This window comes from Bos mutus, chromosome 18 (genome assembly GCF_027580195.1).
Source record: "Bos mutus isolate GX-2022 chromosome 18, NWIPB_WYAK_1.1, whole genome shotgun sequence".
NCBI lineage: Eukaryota > Metazoa > Chordata > Mammalia > Artiodactyla > Bovidae > Bos > Bos mutus.
In genome coordinates, this window is record NC_091634.1 from 14,592,479 (window position 1) to 14,610,439 (window position 17,961).

At 52.9% G+C, this 17,961-nt stretch overlaps 2 protein-coding genes across 4 annotated transcripts; one reads left to right on the forward strand and one right to left on the reverse strand.

Moving 5' to 3' along the window:
* Positions 1-1,528: 1,528 nt before the first annotated feature.
* YIF1B (Yip1 interacting factor homolog B, membrane trafficking protein) lies at positions 1,529-10,813 on the forward strand. Of its 3 annotated transcripts, none has more exons than XM_070387800.1 (8): positions 1,529-1,674; positions 6,333-6,571; positions 6,655-6,759; positions 6,905-6,983; positions 7,114-7,171; positions 8,143-8,298; positions 8,383-8,476; positions 10,419-10,813. In XM_070387800.1, the coding sequence occupies exons 1-8, from the start codon at positions 1,632-1,634 to the stop codon at positions 10,572-10,574; spliced, it is 930 nt and encodes a 309-aa protein (XP_070243901.1). In that variant the 5' UTR covers positions 1,529-1,631; the 3' UTR covers positions 10,575-10,813. The 3 variants fall into 3 exon arrangements, with proteins under 3 accessions (XP_070243901.1, XP_005908335.2, XP_070243902.1); XM_005908273.2 differs by having other exon boundaries at positions 1,548-1,683; XM_070387801.1 differs by lacking the exon at positions 1,529-1,674 and adding an exon at positions 1,795-1,813.
* Positions 10,814-10,930: 117 nt separating this feature from the next.
* On the reverse strand, positions 10,931-11,784 carry C18H19orf33 (chromosome 18 C19orf33 homolog). The gene is made up of 4 exons (XM_005908248.2): positions 11,629-11,784; positions 11,414-11,514; positions 11,206-11,286; positions 10,931-11,071 (listed from the first exon to the last, which is right to left on the reverse strand). The coding sequence occupies exons 1-4, from the start codon at positions 11,648-11,650 to the stop codon at positions 10,967-10,969; spliced, it is 309 nt and encodes a 102-aa protein (XP_005908310.1). The 5' UTR covers positions 11,651-11,784; the 3' UTR covers positions 10,931-10,966.
* Between the last annotated feature and the right edge of the window lie 6,177 nt (positions 11,785-17,961).

Below are 17,961 nucleotides of genomic sequence, written 5' to 3' on the forward strand. Positions count from 1 at the left end.
CTACAGTCCATGGGGTCGCAAAGAGTCAGACACGACTAAGCAACTTCATAACTTCATACACAGGAGGAAAGGGAAAGCCACAGTGACAGAGTCACTTGCTGACATCCTTCCGGAATACTATCACTCCTCAGAAGTCATTTCTACCATTATCTTTGCCTGAGATAACTGGAGGAACTGAGCGACAGAAAAGGGGAGGCTGAGGGGGAGAAAAAGGAGACAGAGTTAGACAGGGAGAGACAGAGGGCAGACACAGGAGAAACTAAGGTAACAATTTTCAGTGCTCCTCACTAGCAGGTGCGCCTGTGTGCACTCAGTTGTGGAGGGTCATAATGTTTTTGGCAAACCAGGGAAACCAGGTTGCAACACAGGAGCATTTTTATGAATATTTGGGGAAATGTCTAAAGATAGTGTTAAAAAAGAAAACCAGAGACCCCCAAATGTGCCACTTGTGCTAAACCCCATGATACCAACACATTAGTGAAAGTCGCTCAGTGATGTCCGACTCTTTGCGACCCCATGGACTATACAGTCTGTGGAATTCTCTAAGCCAGAATGCTGGAGTAGGCAGCCTTTCCCTTCTCCAGGGGATCTTCCCAACCCAGGGATGGAACCCAGGTCTCCTGCATTGCTGGCAGATTCTTTAAGAGCTGAGCAACCAAAGAAGCCCCATGATACCGAACCTAGATTTTAATATCTGACCTAGTTGCAATTTTGTCCTTCCCCAGGAAGGTAATCTTAATCGGCCAGTTTGGAATTTCCTGGTCAGCACCAGTGAGGTAATCTGTCGTGCGGGACCTCTCCATTTCTACACTCCCCACTCCCACCCCCAACTCCCACCTACAAAGGTAGAAGTATTCTACAAGATAGATTCTCACCTTCCCCCCAAAAGAAGGTGACCTGGCCTGAAACAATTCTTCCTTTTCTTTTGTTAATAACTTCCTTGCCTCCTTTCATAAAACCCCTTTGTTTTGTACAACTCCTATAAACTCCCTCCTATTTACTAGATGTGAAGCTGCCTAATTCATAAGTTGTTGAATAAAGCTCGCGAGGTTTTCATATTTTCTCGGTTTAGTTTTGTTTTTCAACAATACACCTCAAGAAAAGACAACTGGTTCTTCCCATCTAACTTGCTGGATGTCCTTTTGTCACTCTAAATAATCACTTTAATACCGAAAGTCTGGCAAAACTATATAAGCCTTAGAGCCCGCACAACTCCACTTAGCCGCTGGGGAATACAAATGTGTCTCCTCCTGCTCCATACCCTTCTCTGGCTCCCCAGTGCTCTCAGGAGCTAAATTGAGCGCTTTTTACAGAGAACTCCATTTCCCATCGGCCTCTTCGCACGACACCTACATTTCCCAGCATGCACGACAGCTCCCACTACACGGATTCTTCCCGGCTCCGCCCTCCTTGCCCTGCAGGCCTGACTCTTGCCTTACGTCACCGGCCTCCAAACTCTCCTCTTACCGCCAACTTCTCTAGGCCGCCGTGAGAGGGCGTGGCTTTTGGGCGATCGAGGCGCCCATTGGCTGCCGTGTTGCCGGTAGGGCGTGGTTACGGGAGCCGGGCGGGCACATTTCGAACCGTGGCTGGGGCGGCGGCTGCGGCGGCTGCGGCTACGGCGGCGAAAGATGAACCCGGGAGGCTTGGCGGCGGTGGGGACGCCCCGGCAGCGTAAGTGGCGTACGTGGCCGACCGAAGCGATCGGGAGGGCGGGGCGTGGCGGGGCCGCCTCGGCAGTTGGCGAGGTCGCCACAGGTCAGAGTTCACGAGGTCAGGGAGCTACGACGTGTGCACGGCGCAGGGATGCCAGGTCGGGTAGGGGGCGCGTTGGGGTCGATTCTTCTTTTCTTTAGGAAATTCCTTTAGAAGAAAACAAGTTTGGGCAAGATATTGTGTGATGTGCAGAAAAACGCGACTTCCATTCATTTGTAGTTAGCCCTCTGGCCGCTCTCCGCCCTTCCGTGGCCTTGCGCGGTTGCCCACGCACCATAGGAAGGCGTTTATAGTCCTATAGCCCTACGTGATCGCAGAGGGCCGTGTTTACTCCTCGTTTAAGATTTGAACCTGGATTTACTGTGCTGTTTTCCCGTGTCTGTGCATTTCTATCTCTTAGTTCCTCTTCATCTCCAGGAGCGTCCGTGCATCTCATTTATTCATTCAGCGTATCTTGCTTCAACTCACTTGTGCCAGGCCCTGTGCTGGTGGAATTTTAATACCCAGTGGTAGCCTACAACTTGACAACTTACAGCGCAGAATTTAGTGGGCAGACAGACACTAAACTCGGAAGTAAACTAGTCAGCAAGATAATTTGGGAAGTAATTAGAACTGTAAAGGGAGTAAATTGGAAATTGATGGGGTGGGGGGGAGTTGAGTAGGCCTCAAGTCATGATGCCTGCATTCCTCCCTTCAACCGTTGTTAAGATACCTGGTTGGCCCTCTAGTAGGGGATCTTGGGGACACAGACGTGCCCATCAGTCCTGCTTCCTGTCTTCATGGAGCTACCAGTACAAAGCGGAAGACAGCAACAGTCTAGTGTGATGGAGCTATGTGCAGGCATAGGGCTCAGGGCTGGGATGGGGGAAGCACAGTCAGAGAGCTTATGACTGGGATGGAGGTGTGTGTTAGCCAGATTAGGAAACTTGACCCAGCCCTGCCATGTCAGTGAAGCTTCCTGGAAGAGATACAGCTGATGAGGAGGAATGAGAAGGGGATTTGTGATGGGAGGGAAAAGCCTGGGAGGCTTGTGCTGAGTAAACAAGTAGACAAGATAGATTTAGAAATTGTATTAACTGCTTAAAAGAGAAAAAAGAACCACTGGATATTATGAGAAAGAGCAAGGTAGGGCTAGGGCTTCATATGGAGGATAAGGAAGGCCTCTTGAGAAGGAGTCTTTTGAGCTGAGGCCAGGTGCTCTATTGGCCGGTGTTAATTGTGGGAACGTGTTCTAGGGTGATAGCACTGTCTATTCTAAAGCTTGAGGAGGCGAGGAGCTTGGCAGGGTCAGGGCCCGAGAGGTGGAGGCCCTTGTGGCCAGGTGGAATGAGTCCCAAGAGAGGTAACAAACCAGGGTGGTTGGCAGGGCTGGGTCATGCAGGGCCTCATAGGCATTTGGGTCTTATTCTCAGTGCAGTGGGCAATGATCTTAGGCAGAGGGCATGAAATAATCTCTGCTGGGTCCAGGGATGAACAGGGGAACCTGGTAGGACATTTAATTCAGGTGCAAGATGACAAAATCTGAGAAAGGAGGGTAACATTGAGACATGGTGGCTGAGAACCAATGTCAGAGGTAAAGGCCCAGGGGTAGCCAGAGGGCCATGGCAGGATATGGTGGCTAGAGACAGCCCAGGGCATCAGGTGGGTGGCTTTGAAAGCCTGGAGTGTGGTGAGATTGCCCTAGGTAAGAGGCAGAAGACAAGGGTAAGGGTGAAAAATTGGGTCACACAGTTCAGGGAGCTGGAGAGAAACCAGTGACTGAGGGACTGATCTGACCATCAGCTCCATAAGGGCGTGAGCGGTTCCCTTTTGTTCACTGCTGTATCCACTTTGCCTGCCAGCAGAGCCTAACACACAGAGGGGCTCAGTCGATGTTTGTGGGACTCCAACAGGAGAGAGAAAAAGGTAGTACGGTGTCTCAGAAGCCAGGAAAGCAGATACTGAGTCAGAGGTTGGCATTTGTGGCAAGGGCCTCTGTGCTGCCAAGGGCCTTACATGCTGGTGCATTTAAGGGACCAGTGAGAGCAGAACCCCAACTGCCAAGGTCAGAGGTGGTGACAAAGAGGAAGGGAGGGCTTATGCCAAAGCTTTCAGGAAACCAGCCCTTTGGCCAGAAGTGGGAGAGGGAAAGAGAAGTGGTGGTCAGGGACAAGTGGGCCAGGGCTGGCGCTATTGGCTTTGAGATCGAGGACTTCCCTGGGTCTGTTTTCAGGCTACACATAATGAAGAGGAAGAGTTGAGGGGCTAATAACTGATGACAGGTGATGAGATGGATCACTCTTCTATGGGCCAGGCCAGGGGCTGAGCAGCTTATGAGTGTCACTCTGCCCCAGAGTGGACACCTTTCCACTGAGAAGAAAATGGAGGTGCGGAGAAAGCCATGATGTGGATTATTTGACCCCTCTCCCCATCCCATTGTAATCCTACTGCCCTTTTCCCACCATGGCGCTTGGCACAGAGGAGGCACTCAGTAAATTTGCTGTGAAGGCATCGCTTTGGGTCAGGGTGCTGGAGCCAGAGCGCTGGGTTCAGATACGCCCTTTTCATATTTCCCATCTCCGTAGACAGCACCCCACCCACTCAGGCCAGAATCTGGGAAGACAACGTGGATTCCTCCCTCTTCCTTACCCTCCCCCAGCCAAGCACACTTCCCGAAATCCTGCCCTACCTCCAGATTCATCCAGAAGCAGTGACCCCCTTCCCCCCCCCCCGCCCAATGCCCACCTCATCCATCTCTCCTACCTGGACCATCTCCTCGCCTCTTTCCTCTCCCTAACCCGGCCTCCCCAGCGTGTTCCCCATATGAAGCAGAGGGACCTTTCGAAAACTTGAGACCCAGCTCTGCTTCATGCTATCTGTATGATTTGGGGCAAGGACCTGAGCCTCTTTGGGGGCATCCCATCTGTAAAGGAGAAGGCAATGGCAACCCACTCCAGTACTCTTGCCTGAAATATCCCATGGACTGAGGAGCCTGATAGGCTACAGTCCATTGGATCGTGAAGAGTCGGACATGACTGAGCGACTTCACTTTCACCTTTCACTTTCATGCATTGGAGAAGGAAATGGCAACCCACTCCAGTGTTCTTGCCTGGAGTATCCCAGGGACAGAGGAACCTGGTGGGCTGCTGTCTATGGGGTCGGACACGACTGAAGTGACTTGGCAGCAGCAGCAGCATCTGTAAAATGGGATGATAGTATCACCAGCACAGAATGGGTTATTGTGAGGATTAAATGAGTTCATCCACAGTGTTTAGAACATGGCCTGATGTGATTTCAGTGGTCAGTTGGGGCTTAATTATTATAATATTTAACAGGCCAACCTGGGATGGAATCCTGCTCTGTCACTCCCTTTGCACAAGTCATTTAGCCTCTCTTTATTTATTTATCTATTTACTTACTTGGCTACGTCAGGTCTTAGTTGCCGCACGTGAGATCTAGTTCTCTGACCAGGGATTGAGCCCAGGCCCCCCTGCATTGGGAGCACAGAATCTCAGCCACTGGACCACCAGGGAAGTCCCCACTTAGCCTCTCTAAGCCTGAGTTTCCACATCTGTAAAATGGGAATGGCCATTTATTCATTCATCAGGTTTTTTTTTTTTTTTTTAAATCAAGTATCTACTCCAACCTTGTTCTAGAGGCTAGGGCTTCAGCCACGAACAAGACAGAGCTCTTTACCTTGGGGAGCTCACATTGGAGTGAGGGAGACAGTGAAACAAGAGAAATTAAACAGCTAGTATGTCAGCTGGTGCTGAGTTCTATAGATACAAATTAAGCGCAGAAAGGGAATGCGGCGTGTTACCAAGGGAGATGCAGTTGTCGACAGGATAGTTGGGGAAGGTGCCATGGAGCCAAGACTTCGAAGAGAAGAGGGAGTCCTGAGGGTGTCTGAAGCAAGAGCTTCAGAGGAACTGCCAGTGAAGAGGGCCTGAGATGGACGGTGCCTGGTGTGTTCAGTGAGCAACAAGGCGCCTGCGGTTGGAGCTGAATGACTAAGAGGGAACAGGAAGAGAGGCTGTCTGTCTAGAGACTTTGCTTGTAAAGGCTTAGGAGAGGATTTGTGCACAGTCAACCCCACACATAGTGGCCGTCACTCTCATCATCAACATCGTTATCTGGAAGGATGGATGGATGGGTGGATGGATGGCAGAGGCCACCCAGACCAGACTAGACAACCCTACGTTCAGTTCGGTTCAGTCACTCAGTTGTGTCTGACTCTTTGTGACCCCATGGACTACAGCACGTCAGGCCTTCCTGTCCATCACCGACTCCCGGAGCTTGCTCAGACTCATATCCATCAAGTTGGTGATGCTATCCAACCATCTCATCCTGTGTCGTCCCCTTCTCCTCCTCCCTTTAATCCTTCCCAGCATCAGGATCTTTCCCAATGAGTCAGTTTTTCGCATCAGGTGGCCAAAGGATTGGAGTTTCAGCATCAGTCCTTCAGTAGATATTCAGAACTGATTTCCTTGCAGTCCAAGGGACTCTCAAGAGTCTTCTCTAACACCATAGTTGGTTAGACAACCCATCTGACGTCCAAACCAGTGCCCCACTGTAGCAGGAGCCAGAGGGAGAGCTCCTGACAAATGAATAAGGCTCCTACCCTTCTTCCCCTGCAGCCTCGAAGCGGAGGGTTCCTGTGTCCCAGCCAGGCATGGCTGACCCCCACCAGCTTTTTGATGACACGAGTTCAGCCCAGAGCCGGGGCTATGGGGCCCAGCGGGTGCCTGGCGGCCTGGGCTACCCTGCAGCCTCCGCCTCGCCCCAGGGGGCCTTCCTGGCTGATCCTGTGTCCAACATGGCCATGGCCTATGGGAGCAGCCTCGCTGCGCAGGGCAAGGAGCTGGTGGATAAGAACGTGAGTGGGCCGGGCTGGTGGGAGGTGGGGGGCAGGCAGGGGCCATGGGGCCGGGGCTTCAGGTTTGAGCTCTGCCTCCCCAGATCGACCGCTTCATTCCTGTCACCAAGCTCAAGTATTACTTCGCCGTGGACACCATGTATGTAGGCAAAAAGCTGGGCCTGCTCGTCTTTCCCTACCTACACCAGGTGAGCACTGGCCCCCCAGGGCACATGATGGGCAGGGGTAAAGGAGACTGAGGGGCAGGCCAGATAGATTGGCCCCGAGAGAGGGCTTGCACAGGGGCAGGCACCCCGCTCCAGGTCCTGCCTGCTGCCCCCACTCTCCCCACAGGACTGGGAGGTGCAGTACCAGCAGGACACGCCGGTGGCCCCCCGCTTTGACGTCAACGCTCCTGACCTCTACATTCCAGGTTTCATCCCACCCACCTCCACCCGGCGACCTCCTCCCTCCGGGCGGGCCTGTCTCGGGCAGACGTTTAGGTGCCCGGAGGCCCCGATGGTCCTTCTTCTGACCAGTGTCTGTGTGTCTGCCTCCCACAGCCATGGCTTTCATCACCTACGTCTTGGTGGCTGGCCTGGCACTGGGGACCCAGGATAGGTAAGAGACCTGGGGTCAGCTGAGTGGTGTGGGGTTTGCGGTGCGGGGGGGACAGTCAAGAAGGTCTCTTTGGTTCCCCTGGGTCAGAACAGTCCTACCGTGTAGCCATTTAGCCCAAGACAGAGCCCTCGGTGTACCCTCAGGGTTACCTTCACCTCTTTCTTCTTCCCCACCCTGTGGTGGGTGACACTGAATCTAGCCTTCCCCTGGCCTCTCCTAACTAACTGCCCGGCCCCCACACACCTCCTGCACCCCAACTACAACAGGAAGGTCTTCTCTGAGAGGTGGGCCTGGCCATGCCAACCCCCCTCCGCCCCCTGCTCAGAAGCTGTCCCCAGACCAAGCCCCAGCTCCGGAGCCTATCACTGCCCGCCTGCAGTCTCTCTCTGCCCCTTCCCTTCACTCTGCTGAGCCACTCTGGTCCTCTTTCTGTTTCTGCCAAGGACCTGGGCTGCCTCCCCAGGGTCTTTGCACACCTGGCTCCCTTTGCTGAGGAGTGTGTTCCTCCCCACTCCTCATGTCTCCCCTGTGCTGGTACTGCATCAGGGAAGCCTCCCCACCCTCCAGCCTGGGTCAGGCCCCCACCTCTTGCTCACAGACCCCTGTTCATTACCTTCGTGGCATGGAAAACTATTGTCATTAGAGCCATGAATTGTTGAGGCTGGGGATATGGCAGAGGTCTCCTTCCCCCATCAGCTCCTTACTCCTTCAAGCCTTAGCTCAAGTGCCCCCTCCTTTCGGACATCCTCCCTCCCCATGGGGTCACACACCTGCCCCGCCCTGTGCTTCCCCACATCTGGCCTCACCTCTCTGGGCTGTCTGTCACTCGGGATGGGATTTCCAGGACAGGGCCCGCATCCATCTTGGTCCCTGCTGGGTCTCTAGCGCCCACCCTGCCCCCAGAGGCTGTCCCCCCCTGCTCTGGGAGGGTCTGGGCCAGCCAGCTGGCTGACAGAGCTCGGGCGTCGCAGGTTCTCTCCAGACCTCCTGGGGCTGCAGGCGAGCTCGGCGTTGGCCTGGCTGACAGTGGAGGTGCTGGCCATCCTGCTCAGCCTCTACCTCATCACTGTCAACACAGACCTCAGCACTATCGACCTGGTGGCCTTCCTGGGCTACAAGTATGTTGGGTGAGTACTCCCCCTGCCTCCCCGCTGCCAGCCTCCAGCCCCGGGGCCTCGTCCTCAGACCAGCCTTCCCCCGTCTCCCCACAGGATGATTGGTGGGGTCCTCATGGGCCTGGTCTTTGGGAAGATCGGCTACTACCTGGTGCTGGGCTGGTGCTGCGTGTCCATCTTTGTGTTCATGGTGAGCTGGGGCTCAAGGGAGGGTGGAACTCTGGGCACAGGCCTTCTAGACAGAGTTGGGGGTCCCTCAGGTCATCCGAGCAAGGGATGTCAGGTGGGAGTTTAGACCTATAGCCATACTGGTGACCTGAGGAGTCCTGGAGTGGCTGCCCTAGCCTGGGGGTCTAGAGCTTCCCAGAAGAGGGGGATGTCTGGGGGGTTGCTGAAGGGAGAGGAGGGGCCAGCCAGTGGGCTCTCACTCCGCTTTTCTTGTATGGTGGGCTTTCCTTCCAGAATTTCCTTTAGGATGAAAAGAGTATAGTGTCCTTGAAGTAGCTTCTCTGAGAGTCCTTCCAGCTGGTATAGAAGGGCTGGTTAGGACCCCTGGGATACACGAGGCCTGGCTTTAACCCCAGGCCTTGCTGGATCCTGGGCAGCTCACTTCTTCTCTTTAAACCTGTTTCCCCTTTTCTGAAAAGGTGGTTGTTGTTTAGCTGCTAAATCATGTCTGACTCTTTGTGACCCCATGGGTTGTAGAGCCCACCACGTTCTTCTGTCCAAGGGATTTCCCAGGCAAGAATACTTGAATGGGTTGCCATTTCCTCCTCCAGGAGATCTTCCTGACCCAGGGATTGAACCTGTCTCCTGCTTGGCAGGCAGATTCTTTACCACTGAGCCACCAGGGAAACCCTTTGTAAACTGGGGTGATAATGATTCCACTTCAGGGTACTGAGAGTATCAGTGTGAGCAAGTGTTAGATGGTTCAGTCGTATGGTCATGTCTGACTCTCTGTGACCCCATGAACGGCAGCACTCCAGGCTTCCCTGTCCTTCACTGTCTCCCAGCATTTCTTAAACTCATCCCCATTGAGTCAATGATGCCATCCAAGCATCTCATCCTCTTTCGCCCCCTTCTCCTGGGTGACAAGAGACTGAGCCAGACTTGCCTGTGAGTGTTTGGGAGTCTCCAGCGGAGGCGTGGGTCGACAGTGGCCTGCCGCAGGGTCCTGATAGTAGCAGTCCCGGGAAGCGTGTGGCGTGCTGGCATAAGTCCTTTTTGAGGAGATCGCCCTTACCCTTACCATAGAACCTATAGCCTACCATAAAGACTGCAGACTCTAGGATTGGGCCACCGCAGGCCAAACTACAGGGAGGGAGCACAGCCCCACCCCTCAGCAGAAAATTGGATTTAATGATTTACTGAGCATGGCCCTGCCCACCAGAGCTAGACTCCTGTTTTCCCCACAGCCAGTCCCTCCCATCAGGAAACTTGCAGAAGCCTCTTTATTTTCATCCATCAGAGGGCAGACAGAATGAAAACCACAATTACAGAAAACTAACCAAAATGATCACATGGATCACAGCCTTGTGTAACTCAGTGAAACTATGAGCCATGCCGTGTAAGGCCAGCCGAGACAGACAGGTCATGGTGGCGGGTTCTGACAAACCGTGGTCCATTGGAGAAGGAAATGGCAAACCACTTCAGCATTCTTGCCGTGAGAACCCCATGAATGTATGAAAAGTGTGAGGAGCAGAGAGCAAAAGCTAGTGACTGGTGGGCCAGATCTGCCCCACAGATAAACTTCAATTTACATGTCATTATTTACAACTTTAGGGGAGGTTTAAACAAAACAGTTGGGGAGAAAAAATGGCATTTCTGACTTGCGTTAAAAAATCGTCAAGTGCAGCACAAGCTGGTGGTGGCCAAAGGGCCAAGTCTGGCCATCCTTTTGGACCGGGTGTTCACCAACTTAAGGCCCTGGCTTGGCAGTTGAGTTTGGAACCCTCACATTTTCTCCCAAGGCCTGGGAGGACAAGGAGGTCCTCCCTGTGTGTTAGGAGATCTAGGAGAGACCCGAGGCCCCCAGAAGCAGACTTGAGCCCAGCCACTCTAGGAAGGAAGGGTGGGGAACCTGGAGTCCCGAAGGAGGCCGGGCTCAAGAGTGATCACCCTCCCCGGTCCAGATCCGGACGCTGCGGCTGAAGATCCTGGCGGAGGCGGCGGCCGAGGGCATCCCGGTGCGTGGGGCGCGGAACCAGCTGCGCATGTACTTGACTATGGCGGTGGCGGCGGCGCAGCCCCTGCTCATGTACTGGCTCACCTTTCACCTGGTGCGGTGAGGGCGGCCCCGCGACGCCTCCTGCCGCTGCTGCTTCCGGCGGCCGCCGCCCCCTCACCCCCACCGGCGATGCCGCCACAGCTCATCTCCCGGCCACCTGCCGGCCATCGGGGGCGCCCCGCAGCCCGAGCCCCTCCCACCCTCCCCGCCCTCGCCGAGGTGCTGAGATCTCCAGCTGCACAGGCCGCCCCCCAGCAGGGCGGCCACTGTTCCAAAAACAATAAACCGTGACGGACACGGCTTGGCCAGCTTCTCCTTGGCGCGCGGTGTCCAGCAGGGGGCAGGCCCGGCCCGGAAGGGGGGAGGAGGAGGCCGGGGACCGCTCACGGCGCCTCGCAACCAGAAGGCGATCAGGAGGCCGAGCAAAGGTTTAATGAGCCCCACCCAGAGCCATCAGTGGGAAGCCTTCTTCTTCCCTTCCTCCTTCTTCTTCTTCTCCTTTTTCACCTTGGGTTTCTTGACCTTGCCTGAGGCGCTCTTGTGCTGCTCCGAGCCGGACTGTGGGGCCGGGGGTGGTGGGGGTAGGAGGGGAAAGAGGGTTCCGCCGGTGAGTCCTCGGCCTGGGTTCCGGGCTGGGACTCCGCCCTCACTTGGGGCGCCGGGCACCCGCTACAGAGGGGGAAGCCTCTTACCTTCGCCTCGTTTTCCGAATCACTGGAGCTGCTGCTGGAATCTGAGGCGCTCCCTTGGCCGTGGCCATGGCCGTGGTGATGCTAGTTGGGAGGCACACCAGTGAGGCGAGGGACCCTTTTCCCAGCTCCCATTCCCCCCAAGTCGGAGGCCCCAGACCAAGCAGGGTCCTGGGGTCAAAAAGCAATTCCCAGGAATAAGGTGACTTACCTTTAGGTTATCAGCTGACCCGCCCTGAACTTTGGGGGAGCTGTGCTTGGGGTCTCCCACCTTGCCTGCCCCTTGGGGCTTCTTGGAGGTGGACTCCACGGCTGTAGGGAGAAGAGACATTAGATGGGTTGGCGCAGACACAGAAAATGCCCCCCCGGAGGCAGACCCTTGGGTTTGATTCTGGCCCTCAAGCTCCCCACTCCACAGCAGCGCACCTGCCGACAGGTCGAACTCCATGGTAGTGAGAGAAGGTGTGTGTACAGGGCCAGAGGGCTGGAGCAGGGCTGCGAGGGTAGGGGGCGGGCCTTGGGAAGGGGCCGTGGGCCAGCCAGGAAGTTCTGAGGAGCCCCACCCAACCTCTGTTCAAAGTCCTTAACCCTGACTCATTGCCCCTCCCCAGCACCGCCCAACTGGTCCTCTCGGAAACGGGGAGGGTGGAAGGTTAACTGCTCCCCGCCACCTCACCCACCCTGTGTTGTTCAGTCGCTCAGTCGTGTCCGCCTCTGCGACCCCAGGGACTGCAGCAAGCCAGGGTTCTCTGTCCTTCACCTTCTCCTGTAGCTTACTCATATCCATTTGAGTCGGTATTGCCATCCAACCATCTCGTCCTCTGTCGTCCCCTTCTCCTCCTGCCTTCAATGTTTGCCAGCATCAGGGTCTTTCCAGAGAGTCGACTCTTCGCAACAGGTGGCCAAAGTATTGGAGCTTCAGCTTCAGTATCAGTCCTTCCAGTGAATATTCAGGACTGATTTCCTTTGGGATAGACTGGTTTGATCTCCTTTCAGTCGAAGGGACTTGGGGTTGGGAGAGGAGTATGGGCTGGTGTGGATTTCTGGGGAGGGGACTACTAGCACTGTTGAAAAGTGAAACAAGTCACTCAGTCCTGTCTGACTTTTTGTGACCCCATGGGCTGTAGCCTACCACGCTCCACCCATGGGATTTTCCAGGCAAGAGTACTGGAGCGGGTTGCCATTTCCTTCTCCAGAGGATCTTCCCTTGCCCAGGGATCAAATCCAGGTCTCCCGCCTTGTAGGCAGACCCTTTACTGTCTGAGCCACCAGGGAAATCCAACTAGCTTCCCCTAAAGGGTCAGATGCTTGCACTTGAAGAAATGAGAGAAAGGGTGCCTCTGCATGCTCTCTGTACCAGGATAGTACTGACACTCCTTGTGTACTTTTGTGCCTGGCACTGTTCCAAGGGCTTCTTGTACATTAACTCACTATAACATTGCCTCTGGCCTGGTGAGAAGCAGAGTCTGAAAGGAAGAAAAGCATGAACTTGGGAACCAGTCTCATGATTTGAAGTCCATCTTTATTACCTAGTAGTGCTGCCCATGGGCGGAGGAGCCTGGTGGGCTGCAGTCCATGGGGTCGCTAAGAGTCTGACAGGACTGAGGCAACTTAGCAGCAGCAGCAGTGCTTCCCAGGGCTCAGTGGTAAAGAATCTGTCTGCCATTGCAGGAGATGCAGGTTTAACCCCTGGGTCGGGAAAGTCCCCTGGAGTAGGAAATGACAGCCCACTCCAGTATTCTTGCCTGGGAAATCCCATGGACAGAAGAGCCTGGCAGGCTACAGTCCATGGGGTTGCAAAAGAGTTGGATACCACTTATCAACTAAACAACAACAGAATGATCTGGGGAAGTTACTTCCCCTCTCTGTGCCTCATCTGTAAATGATAACTACCATATGGCGTTGATGTAAGAATCAAATGGATTAGTTTCCTACAACCATGCCTCCACACAGTTACTAGCAGTACTTATAGTGTTTGGTTTTTAAGTAAAAGGTAGGTATGGTGGCTATCCCTATTTTACAGATGAGAAAACTGAGGGACCAGTTAAGATGATGCGGGGCAGGACTTCCCTGTTGGTCCGGTGGTTAAGAATACGCCTACCAATACAAGGGACATGGGTTCAATCTCTGGTCAGAGAACTAAGATCCTACATGCTACATAGCAGTTAAGTCCATGTGCTGCAAATAAAGTCTCTGTGCCACAGTGAAGACCCAGCACAGCCAAAAAAAGAAAAAAAAAAGATGCTGAGGAGCAGAAACAGTAATGAACAGATTAGAACTAAGATTCAAACCCAGGCAGTATAGCACAAGTCCAAGTATAGCTCAAGTCCAAGTGTAGCCCTTTGGCCTCACCCTGGGGGAGGGAGCACTTAGTAGAAGGGACAGCCACGGGAACCCAGCCTTCCCTCCCCACACTGTGTGGGGCCCAGATTAGGCTTAGGGTTGAGTTGGGGGCCTGAGTCATTTGTTCCAATTGCTGTGAGGCTAGGTGTCCTTGGGAGTCCCTCTCCAGCCCAGCCCTTCCCTATCCACCCCCCCACCCCACCCCTGCTGCACGCACGCACGCACGCACACACACACACACACACACACACACCTGCCCCCGCCTGACCTGGCTGCTGGACCTGCAGAAGTGGTGGGCAGGGCTGGTACTTAGGCCTGAGGATAATGACAATATCATTGTCATTGTCATGATAATGCCATTATCAGCCTTGTGCACTCAGGTCTCTGCTCCAAAGTCCATTCCTTAGAGGAACCTGCCCTGACTGCCAACTCCATGGAGCCTCGTTACTCTGTCCCCTTTCCCCTGGCTGGATGACCAGCATAGACAGCCCTTGCTTCCCACTCTCTGAGATTATCTTTATTCTGATTCCCTCAGCACATAATAAATTTTATAATAAAATTTATTGAGTATCTACTGTGTGTCCAGCACAGTTCAAGTGCTGGGGGCACAGAAGTGAATAAAACCAGCAAAAATTCCAGCCCTATGGAACTGACATTCTAGTGGGGGGGAGCATGGCAAAATGTAGAGTATGTTAGAAAAAGCTGGAAATGAAACTGTCCAGCAGCTGGTGAATAGATACACGTAATGTGATAGATCCGTTCATACAATGGAATACTATTCAGCAATAAAAAGGAATGAACTCCTGGTATTTACGTAGCAACAGCTACATAAACCTTAAAAACATTATGCTGGGTGAAAGAAGCCAGACACAAGAGACTACATGTCATATGACACCATTCATATGAGTATTCAGAAAAGACAATTACAGAGATAGAAAGTCAATTAGTGGTTGCTGGGAGCTGAGTGTGGGAATGGTGATTAGCTCTAAATTGGCCATGAGGGATCTTACTCCGTGAAGGCGATGAAAATGTTCTAAAACAGATCTATAGTGATAGTTGCACCACTTGGTAAAATTACTAAAAATCCTTGGATATTTGAAATGGGTTTTATGTAACCGGTAACAGCTTGATTTTTTTCAAGTAATATGTATTAGGAGAAATACAGTAAGAAAGGGAATTAGGTAATAAGTACATAGTATGTTTGGGAGGCACTGGATTTCAGATGAGTTACCAGGAAAGCCACACTGAAGTATTTTTTGTTAAGATCTGAAGGTCAGAAAATAAGCCACGCAAGCACAGGGAAGCATATCTAGGCAGAAGGAATGGCCAGTGCAAAGGCCCTGAGGCCTGTGAGCCTGCAGAGCTGGAGGGAAAGAGGTGGGAGATGAGGACAGATGACAGCCGGGGCAGGGGGGCTGTGTGAGGGAAATGTCTTGTAATCAAAGATATTTGGTCTTTGAGTGAGAAGAGGAGGTGAATGGAGATTGTGGCTTTGCCGACAACCACATGCAGGATATGAGAGGCAGTGTCTGTCTCTCCTGGCAGAACAGAAGTTTCAAGAGGGTGGGGGTTTCATTGCTCAGTGCCAAACGGTGTGACTCAGAGTCAGTGCTCCCTATCATTTGGTCAATTAGGCGACCTGCTGCTGGGCAGTGTGGTGTCCGCAGGTCTGAGCAAGCCTAGAGTGGCTGTGAGCTCAGTGAATCTTCGCTCTACCCCTTACTGCTCTGTGGACCATTTGGTCAGTCACTGGCCCTCATTGGCCTCCGCTGTCAAATGGAACTTACCTCACAAGGCAAATGGTTTTGCACGGAGCCTGTCTGGGACAAGGTAAACAGATATTTGATAAATGTTGGTGGCTTCTTTGGGTGTGGTTTGTTTTTTTTTGGCTACACTGGGTCTTTGTTGCTTTCTCTAGTTGTGGCGAGTTGGGGCTACTCTTGGTTGAGGCGCTTGGGCTTCTTGTGGCGGTGGCTTCTCTTGTTGCAGAGCACAGGCTTTGTGGAGTTGCTCCTTGTCTTGTGGAATCTTCCGGGACCAGGGATCAAACCTCCATCCCCTGCATTATCAGGTCGATTCCTAACCACTTCACCACGAAGGAAGTCATAAATGTTAGTTTTAACTGTGATCCTTACACACAGTCTGATGATTCATTATGAAACTGATAACACAATCCCCACAGTATATGTAATTGAGCCCTAAAAGGAACTGTAGGACACTGGGCTAGTAGGGAGTGGGGCAGCAGTGTGAGACCTTCCAGACCCAAGATGAGGTAAGCTCTTCACTACTGTGCTAAATAAAATGGGGTGAGTGGGTCCCGGGAGACCTTGGACTGGGCCTCCAGACCCCCACCTGTTCGCTTCATCACAATACATTTAGGATGTGGCAGCTTTCACAGGGACTTTGAAGACAGAGGCTTGACGAGAGAGCTTCACTTTTCTCTCCAGCAAGAGCCTGAGCTGGTGGGAGTCCAGAGCAGGTGATGGGTGGCTCTGTGAGGTCATCCAGGAACGAGGTTCCCTGTCTGGGTGCTCTGCATCCCTCCAGGCTGCTGCCCCCAGGCCTCTGGGGAGGCTGGTACCCACCATCTGCTTCCCAGGAAGGGAAGGAAAGTGGAGGGCACGCCGCTTCCTTTTTTCTTTTCTGTAGGAATTTGGCTAATCTCAAATGGCCATTCACACATACATTAAACACGTTGTGACTTTTTCTTCGGCTGTGTCACTTGGCACACAGCATTAGTCCCCTGAACAGGGATTGCAACCTGCACCCCGTGCGGTGGAAGCACAGAGTCTTAACCACTGGACTGCCAGGGAAGTCTCACCACTTCCTTTTAGACCCGATGACCTGGAGGCATCACACACCCCTTCAGTCTGAATTTATTCACCTGGTCACATTCAACTGCAAGAGAGACAGGGAAATAAGAGTTCGCGCTGGGCAGCCACGTCCCTGCTAAAATCTGGGGACTTTTATTACTGAAAGGAAGAAAGAGAAATGGGATAAGGAGCCCATCTATCAATGGGCTGTGAGAGACCCTTACTCATCTACTCTGGAGGGATTACAAATGGGAGATGAGATTTAAGCTGGGAAGGTGGATGTAAAGGCTTGGATGAAAAACACAGGTGTGGGCTTCTGAGACAAGACCACGTCCACCTGCTCTTTGGAGGGAGAGTTCCCCGTCATTCACTTCTCATCTTCCATGGCTAACAGAAGCAGAGACGGTAGCTTATGCCTGTCCTCCCCAGGCCCTGCCTGCTCCTGGCATCCTACGGTACTGCTCTCCCCTGCTTGTTTCCTCATTGTTTTCGCCTAAAATGACTTGGTCCTAAGGGTATTAGCAATGCCTTCTCCTTTGTAGGACACAGTTCCCAGCTGGCCTGCGATCTCCATGTCATTCACAGCTAGATCAGCTCACCCTTTCGCCAACATTTCACCAGCAAACATGCTTCAAAGGGTCACTCAAACCCTCAAGTTTTTACTTAGTCACTGCAGTTTAGGAAGAGATTTCTGGATGCCAACTTTAGCAGTATAGGACTGAGGAGATTGCTGGGATAGTCCTCCCTGGGGGTCTTGTGCTTCTACATGTCTGTGGATGGACACGCCTAACTGGAAGAGCAACTGCTGGAAGCCTGGTTTTGTCTCCTTCCTGAAGCTTACACGACCAGAGCACCCCAGTCCTATAAACATCATAATCCCCATCCTGGAATGTTTTCTTTGAATGTAACCACATCCCGGGAGATGGATGATCTTATGCACACAGTATGCAGGGTCTCAGTTTTTCCCACAAGACAGAAACGCTGCCCTGGATATTCTAGAATACTGGTAATCAGCAAATCGCAACAGATCATCCTCTGGGAGGTTCCAAGGAGCTAACAGCCCAGCTGGAGAAACCCAAGCTTGGTCTACACCCAGCTGACTGTTGTGTCTGGGGTTTGACTTTATTCTATTTACAAGTTAATAAATTAGGCTTATGGGCTTTCCCAGGTGGCTCAGTGGTAAATAATCTGTCTGCCAATGCAGGAGACTTGGGTTTGATCCCTGGGTCAGGAAGATTCCCTGGAGATGGAAATGGCAACCCACTCCAGTATCCTGGCCTGGAGAATCCCATGGGCAGAGGAGCCTGGTGGGCTATAGGCAAGAGTTGGACACGACTAAGCGACAATAAATTAGCCTTTTAACTGTTTCCAAAATGCTGGCAGAAGCCTTTCGACTCTTGGGTCAGAGACAGAAGGCTTTATTACAGCAGCAGCATAAGCATCAACCTGTGTATTGCCCTCCCTTGTCCCAGGGGGGCAAAGCACAGGTCCAGATGGAGCCTCCACATGTGGTGACTGGTTGCATTACAAGAGAGGGTCGCTGGGCATGGAGAACCTGCCACTGTACAGCAGGCAGTAGGCGAGCCTGCTCTTTGTCCTCGAG